This window comes from Mustela erminea, chromosome 10 (assembly GCF_009829155.1).
Source record: "Mustela erminea isolate mMusErm1 chromosome 10, mMusErm1.Pri, whole genome shotgun sequence".
NCBI lineage: Eukaryota > Metazoa > Chordata > Mammalia > Carnivora > Mustelidae > Mustela > Mustela erminea.
In genome coordinates, this window is record NC_045623.1 from 88140089 (window position 1) to 88154811 (window position 14723).

The 14723-nt window shown below is 46.9% G+C and overlaps 1 protein-coding gene across 2 annotated transcripts in view; it reads left to right on the forward strand.

Moving 5' to 3' along the window:
• Nucleotides 1-14723, forward strand: part of MECR (mitochondrial trans-2-enoyl-CoA reductase) — a 33527-nt gene that overhangs the window by 2707 nt on the left and 16097 nt on the right. For both annotated transcript variants that reach the window (XM_032360866.1, XM_032360867.1), the window contains exons 2-3: nt 10229-10326; nt 10785-10916. In XM_032360866.1, the coding sequence (XP_032216757.1) occupies nt 10229-10326; nt 10785-10916 (230 nt within the window). The remainder of the gene's footprint in view (nt 1-10228; nt 10327-10784; nt 10917-14723) is intronic.

Genomic DNA, 14723 nt, shown 5'->3' on the forward strand with positions numbered 1-14723 from the left:
TGGTGATGAGGATGGGACCCTTTGGAAAGGCCTAGGAAGGTTAACCAGCTGAGTCCAGTTGCCTCCTGATTCATTCCCTCTTGGAGTTCTGGAACAGGCTGGTCTGGCAGCAGATGCTACTTAGGGAAAAAAGAGAGCTCTCTTGTCTCTTTCTGTGGAACCCTAGTAATTTCCCAGAAGTTCAGACATGATACTTTCATGCCCCATTCCTCAACCTTGGCTTCACACCATGGTCACCTGTGGCATTTTTACTCCATATTCCCAGATGCCTCCCCCGAGGTTATTTAGTAGGTCCAGGATGGCCCTGACTATCTGTGTTTTTTTTAAACTCCCCAAGTGATTCTGATGCCCTGAACAGGGTTGAGAATCATTGCCCTTGTGGATACAGACTGTTAGGCAGGCAGTAATTCTTCCTCTGCCCCAGAAGAGTGGCTTTACCTTCTGACCCAGATTCACGCAACTCAACTTTTTCGTGTATGGCCTGAAGCCAGAGGCTGGTATTCTCTTCTTTGTAGTCATGTCTTTGGAGGTTTAGGGTAACCACTCTGTCACAGAAAGAATCAGGTGTCCTTTAAATACGCCAGTGACTGGGGCTATGGGTCAGGTTACACCAGGCAGGGTCATGGAAGCACTCAGGGTCTGAGCAGAGTGTTCCCCAAACTAGCATTGTTTGTGGAGCTTGCACTGTGAACAGCAGGGAGGGAACAAGGAACAGTCTGCTTGGGGCTGAGGGATGGTCTGCTTGGGTCAGAACTCCTCAGAGTGAGACTTTCAGGGATCTCTGAATGTCCTTCTCTTCATTTCTGTTGGCCCCCAAACATCCCAGCTGGTCTCTCTACTAAGACTTGTTCCCCCATTCCCTAGAGCTTTTTTATCTTCCCCCCAAAATGAACTCCCCAACTAAGCACTTGGACCTTTTCATTTAAAGGATTTAACTACTGATCTAAATGAAGTAAGACTGCAGGAGAAAATGATAAACTTGGGAGAATCACAAACTAGAAATTTCAGAGGTCCCCATGCCCATACCCCTTGCACAGAGTTCTGGATTCTCTATCAGATAGTCCTGGAAACTCCAATATCCTCTTTCCTTTTGTTCCTGAATGTACCCTTTCAGAACTTTGCCATTCTCTGGGTCTCGTGGTAAACACTGGTTTTCATTTACTGTGCCTCTATTATGTGGCAAGCATTGGGCTAAGTTCTCCACAAATATTAGGGAATTTTAAAAATCACAAGATTCCAGTTTGGTCATTATTATCCCTATTTTACTGATAAGGGAACTGAGGCTTAAGAGGCTTGAAAGTCACTTGCCCAAGATCATACAACTAGGATGTACCTTCTTTAATAAAAGTCCTTGATAAAGACCTGAAGATCATCTGAAATGTTTTTTTGAGAATGAGATGGCAAATAAAATGGGGAAGAAGATAGGTCAGAAGAGGAGGTGAAATTATAAGCCATTCAGGTGACCCAAAGTCTTTATCCTTCATAGGAAGGGCAGCCCCACCCTGGGGAAGATGGTAGGAATGTTATTCTCTGTCTGATCCCTTTTCAAGATCCTGAAACTTTCATAAAATAGCATCCTGGTCATCATGGCTTTCTCACCTACCTGCCATGAGCACAAAATGAATTGAAGCTGTGAAACCCTTGGATAAACCCATTCTGTCTTAGCCAGATGGAATTTGGGGGTGCAGGTAGTGAGGACCCAGGCAGTATGGGTTGGGAGTCCTCACTGTAGGACACTGTTTACTCTTAGGGAACTTCTTTTTACAATTGATATCAACCAAAACTCTAAGCTGGTGACTACGGTTTTGTGTTTGCTTTTTTTGTTGTTGTTTGTGTTGTTTTAATTTTTATTTTTAAAGAAATGATGGTTTGTTTGTTTGTTTGTTTAAGATTTTATTGATTTCACACAGAGAGTGTGTGTGAGCACACAAGCAGAGGGAGCGGCAAAGGGAAAGGAATAAATAGACTCCCCACCGAGCAGGGAGCCTGATGCAGGGCTCGATCCCAGGACCCTGGGATTATGACCTGAGCCGAAGGCAGACAGTTAACCAACTGAGCCATCCAGGCACCCTGGTGACTTGGTTTTTAAACCAGAATTACAATACTGGGAAAAGAACTAGGATTTTGGTTTGGCGCTCTGCTGAGAACTGGGATTTTGTTTGTCTCCTGGAGCCCTACACTGTTGTCATTAATTGAAGGAGGAGGGAACAGAACTCATTGGTTAGGAAGTTAGCCAGGATTTATTCTTCGAGGGCCTACTATGTGCAAGGCAGGACTGGGGGTGCAGAGGTGAATAATCTGTGGTCTTTGCCCTTAAGGAACTCACACCTGAGTCCAGGAAATGGGTGACCACCGCCCAGTGGGACAAGTGCCATATTTGTTAGATTTGTTAGACTGCTGTGGACTCCCAGAAGAGGAGTATCTAAACCCCTCAGAGTAGTCAGAATGCTTTCTCTGAAGGCATGAGGGTTAGGTTGAGTCCCCCAGAAGATCAGGTGGGCAGTATATGAGGAAAAGTATAGAAATGTTCCAAGCAGAGGCCCCGATATGTGTAAAAACCCAAAGGGATGAGAAAACCAGTATGTCTGGTTAACAAATATTTAGCGAGTGCCTCCCATGCACTCAGTATGTGTTCCTTGAGGGAGGAGTCAGCCTCCTCAGGCTCCGGGGGGCCAGCTTGAGATCACAGGACTCAGACTCAAGCTGGACTCCACATCCTGTATACTTGCATATTACCTTCCCTCTGGACTTCACACTAGGCTCTTCACTTGAGGGCCAAAACCCTGAGGGTGATACTCTGAGGTATCATAGAGCAGACAGGAGTTTCCCCTATGTCTGAAGTATGGGAGGAGAGCCGCCCCCACCCCCGCCCCACCAGAGCAACCCCAAGTTATTCTGCTTGTCTGGGCCTCCTAGCCCCTACTGCCGTTCTCTGGTGTGGCTCCAGGCCCTTCCCACTCTCCGGAGAGGGTAAGGGAAAGCAAAGGTGCCGAGAGGTTAATCTGTGGGTCAGGATTTGTCACTGGGCACCCACCTGCAAGGGCACTGGCATGGGTCCACTCTGCCACTCATTGTGGGAGTGAGGAAATCACTCCAGTCTATAGTCTTTTCAGTTACTCTTTGAGAAAATGAAGGAGTTGACCAAGGTCAGCAGTGGTAAAGATGGGCACACATGCTGTCTCTCCCCATCCCATCTTCTGTGCCAATGAAACTGTCAAGCTCCGTTTTCTATATAACTCAAAACCTGTATTCCTCTTTACCCCATTCTCTCCAAGCGACACTTTCTCCTGCCGAGACACGGTGAGGCCTTGACATCTTTCTCTACATAATCCCGCAGCCATGGGAATGGATATGAGACTGAATGCTCTTTGGTCCAGCTGTTGTCTGGCTCTGACAGCTGGGAAACTGAGTAGACATTGGACTGCCTGCTCGCCAGTGATGGTTCTAGCAAGTTCCAAGGAGCAGTGCTGCAACTAGAAATCAGGGGTCCTGGGTACAAAATTTCACTAGGGGCCCCTTTTGCTCCTGGTTGGTATCATAATTAGCAGCCCGCCAGGTGGAGATGCATGGTTGTCTTTGTACCCATCAAAGAGACAAAAGCAGCTGCAGACAGGGACTCAGTCCCCCTGCTGTGGCCCAGTCTTGTTCTTTGGATCAACAAGGTTAGGTCTCAGCAAACGAAGCAGCAGACTCTGCAGCTCCCTTCAGGCAAGTTTCCTGCTGTCAGCAGCTTCAGATATTATAGGGCTTACAAGCTTACTGGTAATCTTAATTGAGAGAAAGTAGAGGATTGAAAAGGTAGAGAGAGGGTTTCTTTGCCAACCCTGTGTAGGAACTTACAGAAGTTCCTCTAAGTCTCTAATTCCTTTCCATTCAAAATGGTTATATTGAGTGCCAGCAGTCCTGAAAGAGGAGAGGGCAAGATCACTTTGAGGCAGGGGAGGCAAGTGGGGGTGCCTAGCACACCAGAAGAGGCACTGGGAGGCAAGGGGGGTTGCCTAGCACACCATGAGACATGGAGTGTTTGAGCTTGGCTTGGGGAAAGGAACTTTTCCAGAGCGCCCAGCACTCCTTTAGAACCCCACCTACTAATGCCGCCAACCACCCCTGCTGAGCTGTTAGAAAGCTGCGAGCCAAAGAGCTTCATTCTTTCACAATTCCCAGTGTGCCCTGCTTATTAATTATTAATCATATCTCCGGACAACTGATCCAGCACAGCAAGCATTTCACCAAACCACAGAAGGCAGGTTGTTCATGACCATGGGGATTGCAGACAGACTGGAGAGAGCCACGTAAGATGGAGGTTACCTTCACCCAGCGCCCTATGGTGGATGTACATTCTTGGCTATCTTTAATGAGCAGGATGAGAAAGTCTCTGTGGCCCATGTACAGTCTCTCCCTGCCTCTTCTTCCTGTGCAAAATGATACTGATCAGTTTGAGGTGATTGAGTGGAAGATGCAAGATAAGTACAAATGGTGGCTAATTAAATGCAGAAGGCGGGAAAGAGATCTTCGCAGAGCTGGCCAGTGCCTGCCTTACACAGCAAATAGAATTGAGCCAGTCCCCAGAGTACTGGCCTCTTTTTCCCCCATCTCAAAAGGCTCTTTCTTCTGCCCCCTTTTGTCTCCCTTGTAGTTCATATGGCATCACAGGTGTACAGCCTTGGCCTCAAAGGAGCCATTGTGATCTTATCCAGTCTGGGATCTGTTGAGTGAAGACAGTGGCATCCCTCCGAGTTGCCTGGCGCCATTACACACACAGGGGAAGGCCGTGAACCGTCCCGGGGAAGTGACTTGAGATCTAGCCAGACTATGTTTGGGTGCCTCATTTGCACTCCAGAACAGAGCCACCGGTTCCTTTGGTGAGTTTAAAAAAAAAAACAAAAAACAAAAAACAAAAAAAAAAAACAAGGAAGAAATTGCTATCATTACACCAGAGGTCCAACTCCTGGAATTCAGACTTGGCCCCCGTTTTCCTTCCTGTCTCGGCAGAATGGTATCCTTGACGACGCCGTTAGAACTATGTGCGGGAACAGCCGTGTCTGTGGTGTTAATGGCATTCCACGGGGCAGGCTGGGGCTGGTCTCCCTGGTGAGATGCAGCTGGACCAACACACCTCCCGCCAGGCAAGCAGCCTGTGTTAGGGCTGCCCCTGCCCTTGCCCACCTGTGTTTGCAGCTTCAGCTTTCTGTCTCCTAGACCCTCGTCCCTGCCCTTTCGCCTTCCCTCCCACCGCTGGGAATTTCAGCCACCACAGAGCAGCGAGGCTACCCAAAGGACAAAGAGGAGAACTGGGAGCAGGTCGTAGCCCAGTGTGGCACTTCTCAAACTGCTGTCTGGGGCAGGCGTGTGTTCGCTGTGCCACGAATACAGTGTTCCCAGCTGAGTTAACTCTGGAAGCTCTGGATTACACAGAGTCACGTGGGCTTTTTCCCTGGGTGTCTTCTCGCAGCCTTTGTGACTCCAATGCACAGTCTGAATCTTAAAGAGGGCGATCAGTAGGCCGCATTTCTCAAACGTATTTTACTCCGGACAAATACCTAATATTATCTCTCGGGATGGGAATGGCACAAAAATGGTGTAAAGGAGGCCAGCTTAGTGTCCAGCAGTCTGAGCTTCAGAGTCAAGCTTAAGATCAAGTTTTGCCACTTCACAGTCTTACGTTAGGCAAACTACTTCTCTGAGCTTCAGTTTCCTATCTGTAAATTGGGCTGATAACACCCTCCTGGTAGGTGTTTTGAGGACTAAAAAGCATTACGCTTGTAAAACGTTAAGCGCCATGTCTGGAGCTCAGTAAACTGTCAACATTCGTTGTTGAATCGTTCAGCCAGATCATGCGAAGGAAGGGGATCTGCCGGCCCGGACTCCAGCTACACACAGCTGACTCACAGCTCTGTATGTCTAGCCTGGAGTGCCCTCTGCACCATACAGTACTGCAGGGTGCCTGCTTCAAGCTCCAAATATAACACCTTCCTCCCCACTCCAAACCACTGTTCCTTCCTCCCTGTGTCAACATCCAGTTGCCCACACCAGAAGCCTGGGAGCCATCAAAGACTTCGCCTCCCCCCACAGAGAGTTGGTCACTGAGTGACATCAATGGCATTTCTTGTTCAAGAGATTCCAGGTTATAAAAACTCCTTCCTTCCCATGGCTCCTGTCCAGACTGTACCTACTGCCTGGCCAGTTACCAAGTCAGATTCTCATTCTCTCTAGCAAGAAAGCCTGCTTCCTCCCTCAGTCCACCCAATAAATTGCTTCTCCTTCCGGGCCCAACTAAGGTACCATTCTTCCAAAGCCCAGTTGCTAATTCTGCACTTTCTCCCTGAAGCCGCTTAAACCCTGGCCTTCAGATAGCACCCTCAGGCCTGCCTGTGAGGGTTCTTCTCACAGTGACCATGTCAAGCCGCAGGGCAGATTTTTTTGTTTTATCTTTAAACCCCTTGGCACAGTACCTGACATTGAGTAGGACTGGCAGTAAATATTCGTGGAGTTAAATTTACTTGAGTTTTTACCAAAAGGTACTGTCTTCCTTTCAGTGATTCAGTGATTGTTTTCAAAGGGGTAGAAAGCTAATTGTTCCAAAGGATTCCTTGGCTATTTTGCCACCAATAACACCCACCATCTCGTTAGCATCTACTGTGTATCAGGTCCTCTAGCAAATGCTTTAGTTACATTAATTTAATTCTGTCAGCTGGGTTCTAGTGGTCTCCCCATTTCACAAATGAGTATTTTGAGGTTTATCTATTTGGTAAATGGCCAAGACAGGATTCAAACCCATGCTTCTCCCTTCATCTGTGATCTGAGATCCACCAATATTCCCATCTTGACCATGGTCTTCTAGATTTTTAAAGTGTGATTTACTGCAAACCTGATCTGCACTTGCCTGTGAGGAAAAGAGCCATGGGTTTTGCTTAGAACAAACTCTCTTAAAGACAATCTCCATTTTTATTTGTACCCATACTTCAGAGTTCTTTTCCTAAACAGCCGAGAACCAGGAAGAGCCAAGAAGAAGCCTCAATAGTAAATCCCTATGGCTCAAGCCTCTCCCCTGATTCCCTAAAGCTGGCTGGCACTTTTATGCCACTTTCTCTCAGGGAGAAGAATTGGGTAATTTCATTAGGAAGCATTCTTGAGCACTTCTTTGTCCCAGACACTGTGCTAAACACTGAGTTAAGACGAAGAGTTCTCTGCCTTCAGGGAGCTCATAGCCCAGTGGGGAGACAATACACATGCACATACTGACTGTAAAACTAGGGGGTAGGTAAAAAGAGACCTGAACTGAGTCTGAAAGACCCGGATCCAAATCCAAATTGGAATCTGCAACTCCAAAATCTAGAAAGTTCTACAGACTGACAGTTCTGCTTGGATTTCTTTTGTTTCACATCTCATTTGGAGGGAAAGCCTGATCTATAGTGAAGTTTTTGTATGGTCATTATTCATCCCACTTAGTGTGAATATTCATACATTGTGCTGCCGAAACAATGTGTCTGATCAGAGAGTGCTGCCCGAACCCCCACAGGAAGTTGTCCTATTATGTGGTTCTGAACTCTGATGTACCTCTCACCTGCAGAATTTTGGGAAAGGAATGTGAACTAAGGCCTGTTGTGATCAACTGAAAGAAACATGAAAAAAAACTCCATAAACTAAACAACAAAAAACTCAACATAAGTTGGTCTTAAATAGTATAGTCACCCCTTCTGAGTAACGAGAGCACTAAAGATGGAGCAAGTAATTTTTTTCAGAACCGAGAGGGTCAGAAGACGTCTTAAAAGGTGAATTGGATTTCTCACTTCGTGGAGAAGCCGTGGAAAAGAAATTCTGGGCTGAGGGAACAGCATGTAGAAAATGTGCAGAAAAAAAAAGTCTTTAAGTAGCTTGAGCACATGGACTGTGTAGGCCTGTAGAAAAATTGATTCTTTGTCAAAATGTCAGAGAAAAGCAGTACAGATAATAGAAAGGGGCAGCTAGTCTACAATCCATTTGATCTAGGCAGGATTTTTCTTTAAAATGCAGACTTACACATGCGTTCACAGAGTGACCTCACTGTCGGGCTGATGGCTCCCTGCCCCACCTGTGGGGAGACTGGGGGGCTGCTAACCCCTCCCCAGCTCCCCAGGCAGGTCCAGCGAGGATCACGCCCGCGCACCACTCCAGGCTGGTGCTCAGCTTGCCACCCTCTGCTTGGTCCTCTTAGCCCCTTGCCAGCTGGCTTCTCTGGGATCAAACTGGCAGGTTCAAATCGGACCAGCCACTTACTACTTCTGGTGGCCTTCAACAAGTTATTTACCTCTTTTGTGCTTTTGTTGCTCAGCCATAAAATCAGAACAATGGCAGAAAGCTGGCATGGAAGGCACTTCAGCAGAGTGCCTCAGTGGTAAGCACTCAAACAGTAGTTATTATGGTTATTGGTATTACAAGGAATCCCTTCCTCCAGCTGTGTGTAAATACATGTATTCCTTAATAGCTACCTAAACAAGAAGGGCCCTTTCCTTATTCTGTCTGTCTTGGTCATATCTCCTTCCGAGTTAACTTTCTGTACAGAGTGTCTCTATTTCAGTTTTTCACAGCTGTTTCTCAGGCGTGGTGAGGCATGGCCTCCCTTACTTTGGTCATGATCCAGGACAGGAATTCCCAGACTGGGGCTCTGAGGGCTCCAGAGATTCTTGGAGGCAGTCAGGGGAACACCCAGACTAACTTCAGGATGCTCATGCAGGGCACGGTAAATCAGAGTGCCGACTGGGAAAGCAGGGAAGCCCTGCCACTGACCAGTTAGTGATCTTACCCTGTGCCAGTTTCATAATCTTGAGGAGCCTCTGTTTCCTACTTGACAGAATGGCAATATCAGTACTCTCCTCACAAGAGAGTTACAGCTTAGATCAGAGCATGTATTTAAAGCCCCTTAGCACAAGACCAATACCCCGTAAACACCTGTCACCATTGTTACCTCTGTTAGTACAAGACATTTCTTGAAAATCACACTTCTACCCCAAATGGAGCCTCAGGTATAATTAAAAGGTCAGATTTCTGCCGGAAGTGCTTAGAATTACATCTGCTGTAGTTCACTGACACTGTGGCCTGATGCTAGAACCTCTGTGTGGCACATATATATATGTGTGTGTGTGCCTTTGGTAACTAAAAATCAGGAGAATTATTACTGAACAAGTACATTTGGGCACAGGGAAACACTGCACACATGAAGTCTTGATGTGGAGAAAGAAAAAGAGTGTCTGGTAATTAAAAAGTCACGAGGACCGCTGGTCTAGGATACCAATCAGTACTTTCTGTTTGAAAGGTCTCCTTTTATTAAAAAAAAAAAAAAAAAAAACACATGGACTTTGTCACCAGGGCTCCCTCAAAAGCCCTTCAGCTGGTTTAACCCATTAACCAAAGTTCTAGTGCATGAAGACGTGGGTCCCACAGTGTCTAGGGCCCACTATGAGCAGAGCCTTACCACATAGAAATCCCATCTGAAATGGGAGAGGCTCTTGGCAGTGAGCAAGTCCAAAATACCACCTCCACTCGCCATTTTACAAATGGAGAAAGAGGCCTAGAACTGGGAAGAAACTTGCCTGGGGCAACACAGCCATCATGTGGTAAGGCTGGCTTCACGCCTAAGACTCAGCAGTCCACCTGGCATCTCTTCTGACAGACCAGCATTCTCACCCAGAAGGGACAGCAAATCAGAGTCACCTAGGGAGTTCTGAACTACGTAGGGCATCTCTTTCCCTCACCTGCTCCGTAACTAACAGGTAAATAAAATAAAAAAGCGGAAAACAAATGCTAGCCCAGGGTGTCCCAGTTATGTCGCCATAACTGGGACGTAAAAATTACTTGGGCTGCCCCGTATCTTGAGATTCTGGTTCAGTAGGTCAGAGCTGGGGCCTGAGCATCTGCATTAGTAAACACAGCAGGTGACTGTGATAAGCGAGTTTTGGAAAACACAAGGCGAATCCAGGCCAGCAGAAGGTTTACTACTTTCCGTCTTCGAGGGGGCAGGGGAATGGCAAGGGCACTAGAGATTTTCCACACACAGTTAATGAGAGAGTTGCCCCATAGCCTGTGCTAGTGCCCTACAGCACCTTTCTCTCTTCTAACAACCCTGATTCCTGGGCACACGATGGCAGCTCAAAAATGTTGCTGCCTGACCTACTTTGGGGAGATGATTTGAGGAAAAGATGCCCTGTCTAGGCTGGGTGACACTAACATCTCTCTTTGGCTTTGTGCTTAGGCTGAAGAACCTGGAGCTAGCTGCTGTGGGCGGATCAGACGTCCATGTGAAGATGCTGGCAGCCCCTATCAATCCGTCTGACATAAATATGATCCAAGGTAACCTTGGTTTCTGTGGCTTATGTTAATTGGCTCTTTTGCTTAGCCGCCACCTCGTTTTCATCCTTCCTCAGGTGTGGGTGTGAAATCCCTGTGATTAGCAGCAGCTGCTCTCCAGATGAGCCATCTGCAGACTACCAGCCCTCTCTGGCCTCCCCTCTCTGGAATGTGAGGCTTTTCGAGAGTCAGAAAGATTTCAGTGGGGAGTAAACCAACCACTGTGAGTGCCTGCAATACACTGGGCTCGTTTCACACATTATCTAATCCCCATAATCACCATGAACGCTAAAAAAAATATTATCCCCTTTACAGAGGAAGAAGCTAAGGTTCAGAGAGTCTGGTTAGTTACACAGCAGGTCAAAGGCAGAGCCCAGATCAGGCTTAGATCCGACTCCAAAGTTCATGCTCTTTCACTGCCCAGACCTCACAGGGTGGCCCTCTGTGCTCTTCTCCCTTAGGAAATTATGGCCTCCTTCCCAAGCTCCCTGCCGTTGGAGGGAACGAAGGCGTTGGACAGGTGGTAGCAGTGGGCGGCAGTGTGACTGGGGTGAAGCCAGGAGACTGGGTGATTCCAGCCAATGCCGGTTTGGGTGAGTTTCTCCAGGTGTCTGCAGCCTCTCTTTGTTCCAGATTGTCTTTCACCCACACTGGAAATGTTTGCTCATTGGCTCAGTGTGACTAAGCAATGCAGAGTTTATTATTGAGCTCATATACCCACCACCAGATGCAGTGCAAGCTGAACAGGAGAGCGGAAATTGTGTTTCTTCCACTCTGGAGGTAGTGGACCTGCTCTCTCATTTCTTTGGGCTCTGAATTCCTACATCCCTAAATCCCTGCTGTAAGATACAGTGGGAAGCCCAAATAAGACAGCCCCTGCCCTCCAGAAGGTTAAAATCTAATTGAAGAAATCTCCAAACTAGTAACCTCAATAAAGGGTGTATTACAAGTTCACAGGAAGCAGAGGGCACTTCTGGCTCCTCTGTGGGTGAATGGAGATGTGAGAGAGAAAGAGAGAGTCTTAAAGAAGGATGAGGGCTCTGTGGAGGAGGCTTCTTTGGAATGCACCTTTGATAGATGGATTGTTAGATGGAGATGAGCCAGAAATCATTGCATTTGGAGGAAACGAAATGAGCAAAGACACAAAGGTGAGTGTGGGAAATGATGAGAAATCCAGTGTAGCCTCAGCAGAGGATTTGCACATGAGAAGATGCTTAAATGATGGTTACAAAGGTAGTGGGGCCACATGGGGGATCCCTGCAGAAGCCAAGCAAAGGAGTTAGGGTTCTCTTTGATATGTAGTAAGGAGTCATTGGTGAGTTTTGTTCTTTAGTGCTTTAGTTGTTGAGGCACAAACGTTATACAGAGTATCCTGACAGCAACCACGAGAGAGAAGCAGGGAAGACGATATCCACCCTTTTGGACATCTAAAGGACTGAAACTCAAACTGAAACAGCAAACTGAAAGAGAGCCCACCAAAAATCTTGTCACCGCTGCTTTTCATGCTACACTACAGTATTAGGATTCTTTGGGCTATCACTTAGAGAGTTGACATAAACTTGATTTATATAAAAAGAAGAAGTTAGAAAAAAGTAGAAGTTATTTGGTTCTTGGAACTGGGAAGAACAAGAGATGGAAGGCTTCAGGGACTGCTGGATCCAGGAACCCCAGTGATACAGAGCCCATTCTCTTGTTCTCACTAAGTTCTCAGATGGAATCTCCCCCACACAATGATGTAATAACATCAATGAATAGTTATCGTCCACTCCCTTTGCACCAGGCACTGTTCTAAACACTTTGTATATATCACTCAACTATTCCCACAACAGAAGGTACATATGAGACAAATATAAGATATTAAGCAACTTGCCCAAGCTCACCCAGCCATTAAGTGATGGAGCTGAGATTCAAACTGACCTTTCATAGGTGGCCACCAGCATCCAAGGTTTGCTTCATCCTAAGAACAAACAAATGAACACAGTCTGTCCAGCATGGCCATATCCATCTGCTAGCAGGACTCTGACCGGCCCTGCCTGGTCCTTGCTCATTCATGAGCCTCGTCATATCTAGCACTGTCATGGCAAGCATCTTTACTGCAAGCATTTTCATGCATAATGAATTGGCCATCAGGCAACTTTGCTATAAAAGATAAAATCATGAAAAATAAAAGTGGAACGTTCAATTAAAAAGGACATCATGAAACATGAAAAATGAGGAACAAAATTAAAAAGAATTTATTGCAAAGTATAAAATGTTAGAGTACATTCAAAATGTTTAGTGTAGTTGCATAGCAATACTGCACAAATACTGATTTTATTTCGTGATCTACAGAATGTTCCTAAGCGCTTGTCTTCAAAGTCTTTTATTCCTAGTATGCAATTTTTGTGCTTGTTGATTCATCTCCTGAATTGGTATCATGCTTTTTAAAATTTTTATTTATTAATTTTTTTTTGGCTAAAATTTTTTCCTTGATTAAGAGAACTATCAGTTTCCAAAATACTAGGATGCACATTTGTAGCTGCCTTTGTATTGTGTTGTGAAAGCCTTTTGCACTGTTGTCTGCTTTTGGCATATTGTCACATTTCTATTGATAGACTTTCCGAGGCTCTCTGGGAAATGTGGGCTCAAAACTCTTGTGCTACTGTATAGACCATTATGAGGGATAAGGTTTAAACAGTACAAAACAGAAGGACTGTGTCAATGGAGAGATGAAACCAGACTGTCAACTAGTAGATGAAACCAACAAACTGTCAAACCAAACAGTCAGCCAGTTATTTTGTTTAACTTTTTATGAGAAAATTGCCTTATGGCTAATGAATTATATGGCAAAAAAGCTTGTGGTAAAGATGCTTTGGCCTAAAACCACCAGGGGTGTGGGGTTGGGCCATTCCCAACTGCCCTAGCTGAGTCTCTTCCCCATCCCTGTGGTTCAGAGGATGGAGCCTCAGAGGTTAAGAAGGAACAGTTCTAGGAAGAAAAAGGCACCAGGCAGGAAAGAAAAAAAAAAAACAGTAAAAGCAGTCTACCAGAAGCTCTTTTCTTCTCTGAGATCAGAAAAGCTGCCAAGAAGGGCACCTGGGTGGCTCAGTCACTTAAGCATCCAACTCTTGATTTCAGCTCAGGTCATGATCTCAGGGTGGTGAGGTGGGGCCCTGTGTTGGGCTTCGTGCTGGGTGTGGAGCCTGCTTGGGATTCTCTCTCTCCCTTTGCCCCTCCCCCGCAGAAGAAAAGAAGAGCTGCCAAGAATGGCTCCACTCTCTTCTGCAGCCCCACCTGGCAGTGAAAGAACCTGGCCATCTGAGCAGAGAGCTGCAGGATTCTCTGTATCGAGAGGAAGTGGTGCTTTGTGCCAGCCCCTGTCAGACACAGTCTCTGCCCTCAAAGTGTTCTGGGCTGGGGCTGGGGAATCCAGGAACAGAAAAACAAACCTTAATACAATACAATGTAATAAACACTGTAAAGAGAGGGTGGGCCCAAAGGCAGGAGTCCCCCCCATCTTGGGAAGCTTGAGGAGAAGCTGTGCAAAGAAGTGCTGTTGAACTCAGTCTGGGAAGACTGAGTAGAAGCACAGCCTGTGGGCTAGGTGAGGAAGGGCTTCCAGGCAGGGAGGGCAGCATGTGCAAAGGTGCGGCGGTTGGTCGGAGAAGGCATGGCACTGTCATAACTGCAGGGATGTGGCTGGGTCCTTGCCCGCCTGACGGAGACAACAGATGAGGTCGTAGAGTAAGGCTGGGCTCCAGTCATGGAGGCTCACAAGACCCAGAGGAAGAGTTCAGAAGCGTGAGTGACCAGACGTGGGTAGTGCAGAGAATGCTCTGGAAAGGCAGAGGGTGGAGGCAGGAAGCCAGTAAGGAGGTGGCTACACGGTTCAGGCTTTACCTGAGAAGGGTCTGAACAAAGCAGTGCCATAGGACCTGAGAAGACAGGTCACTAGATTTGGAGAGAAGAATGAGGGGCGTCTGCCAGGGTGCGGGTCATCGCACAGGTGGCAGAGACAGGTATCAGCCAGAACTCCTTCCACCAGGTGCGGGTCAAAGAGCATGAGGATTTTATAATGGCCGGGACTATAATCAACTTCATTTAGTCGGCAAGCATTTCGTGAGCCTCTGCTGCGTGCAGGGCTCTGGCAGATGGCAGTGAACAGATGTGGTCTTCCTTCTGGTGAAGGCTGCAGTTTAGTAAAAGTGACAGTCATTGAACAGCACAGTCCTCAACTGGCCAAACCTTGTCCATCCTTCCTGATAGGTACTGAGATATGCCCATAGCCAGTGTTTCCCCACACACAGGCAGTCCCCAGGGACACCAGGCCAGAGAACGTGCGGACTGACGTCCTCATTGGAAATGCTCAAAGCCCTCCCGGGGCAGCATTGGGGCAGGAGCAGGAGCAGCGGCCTGGGAAT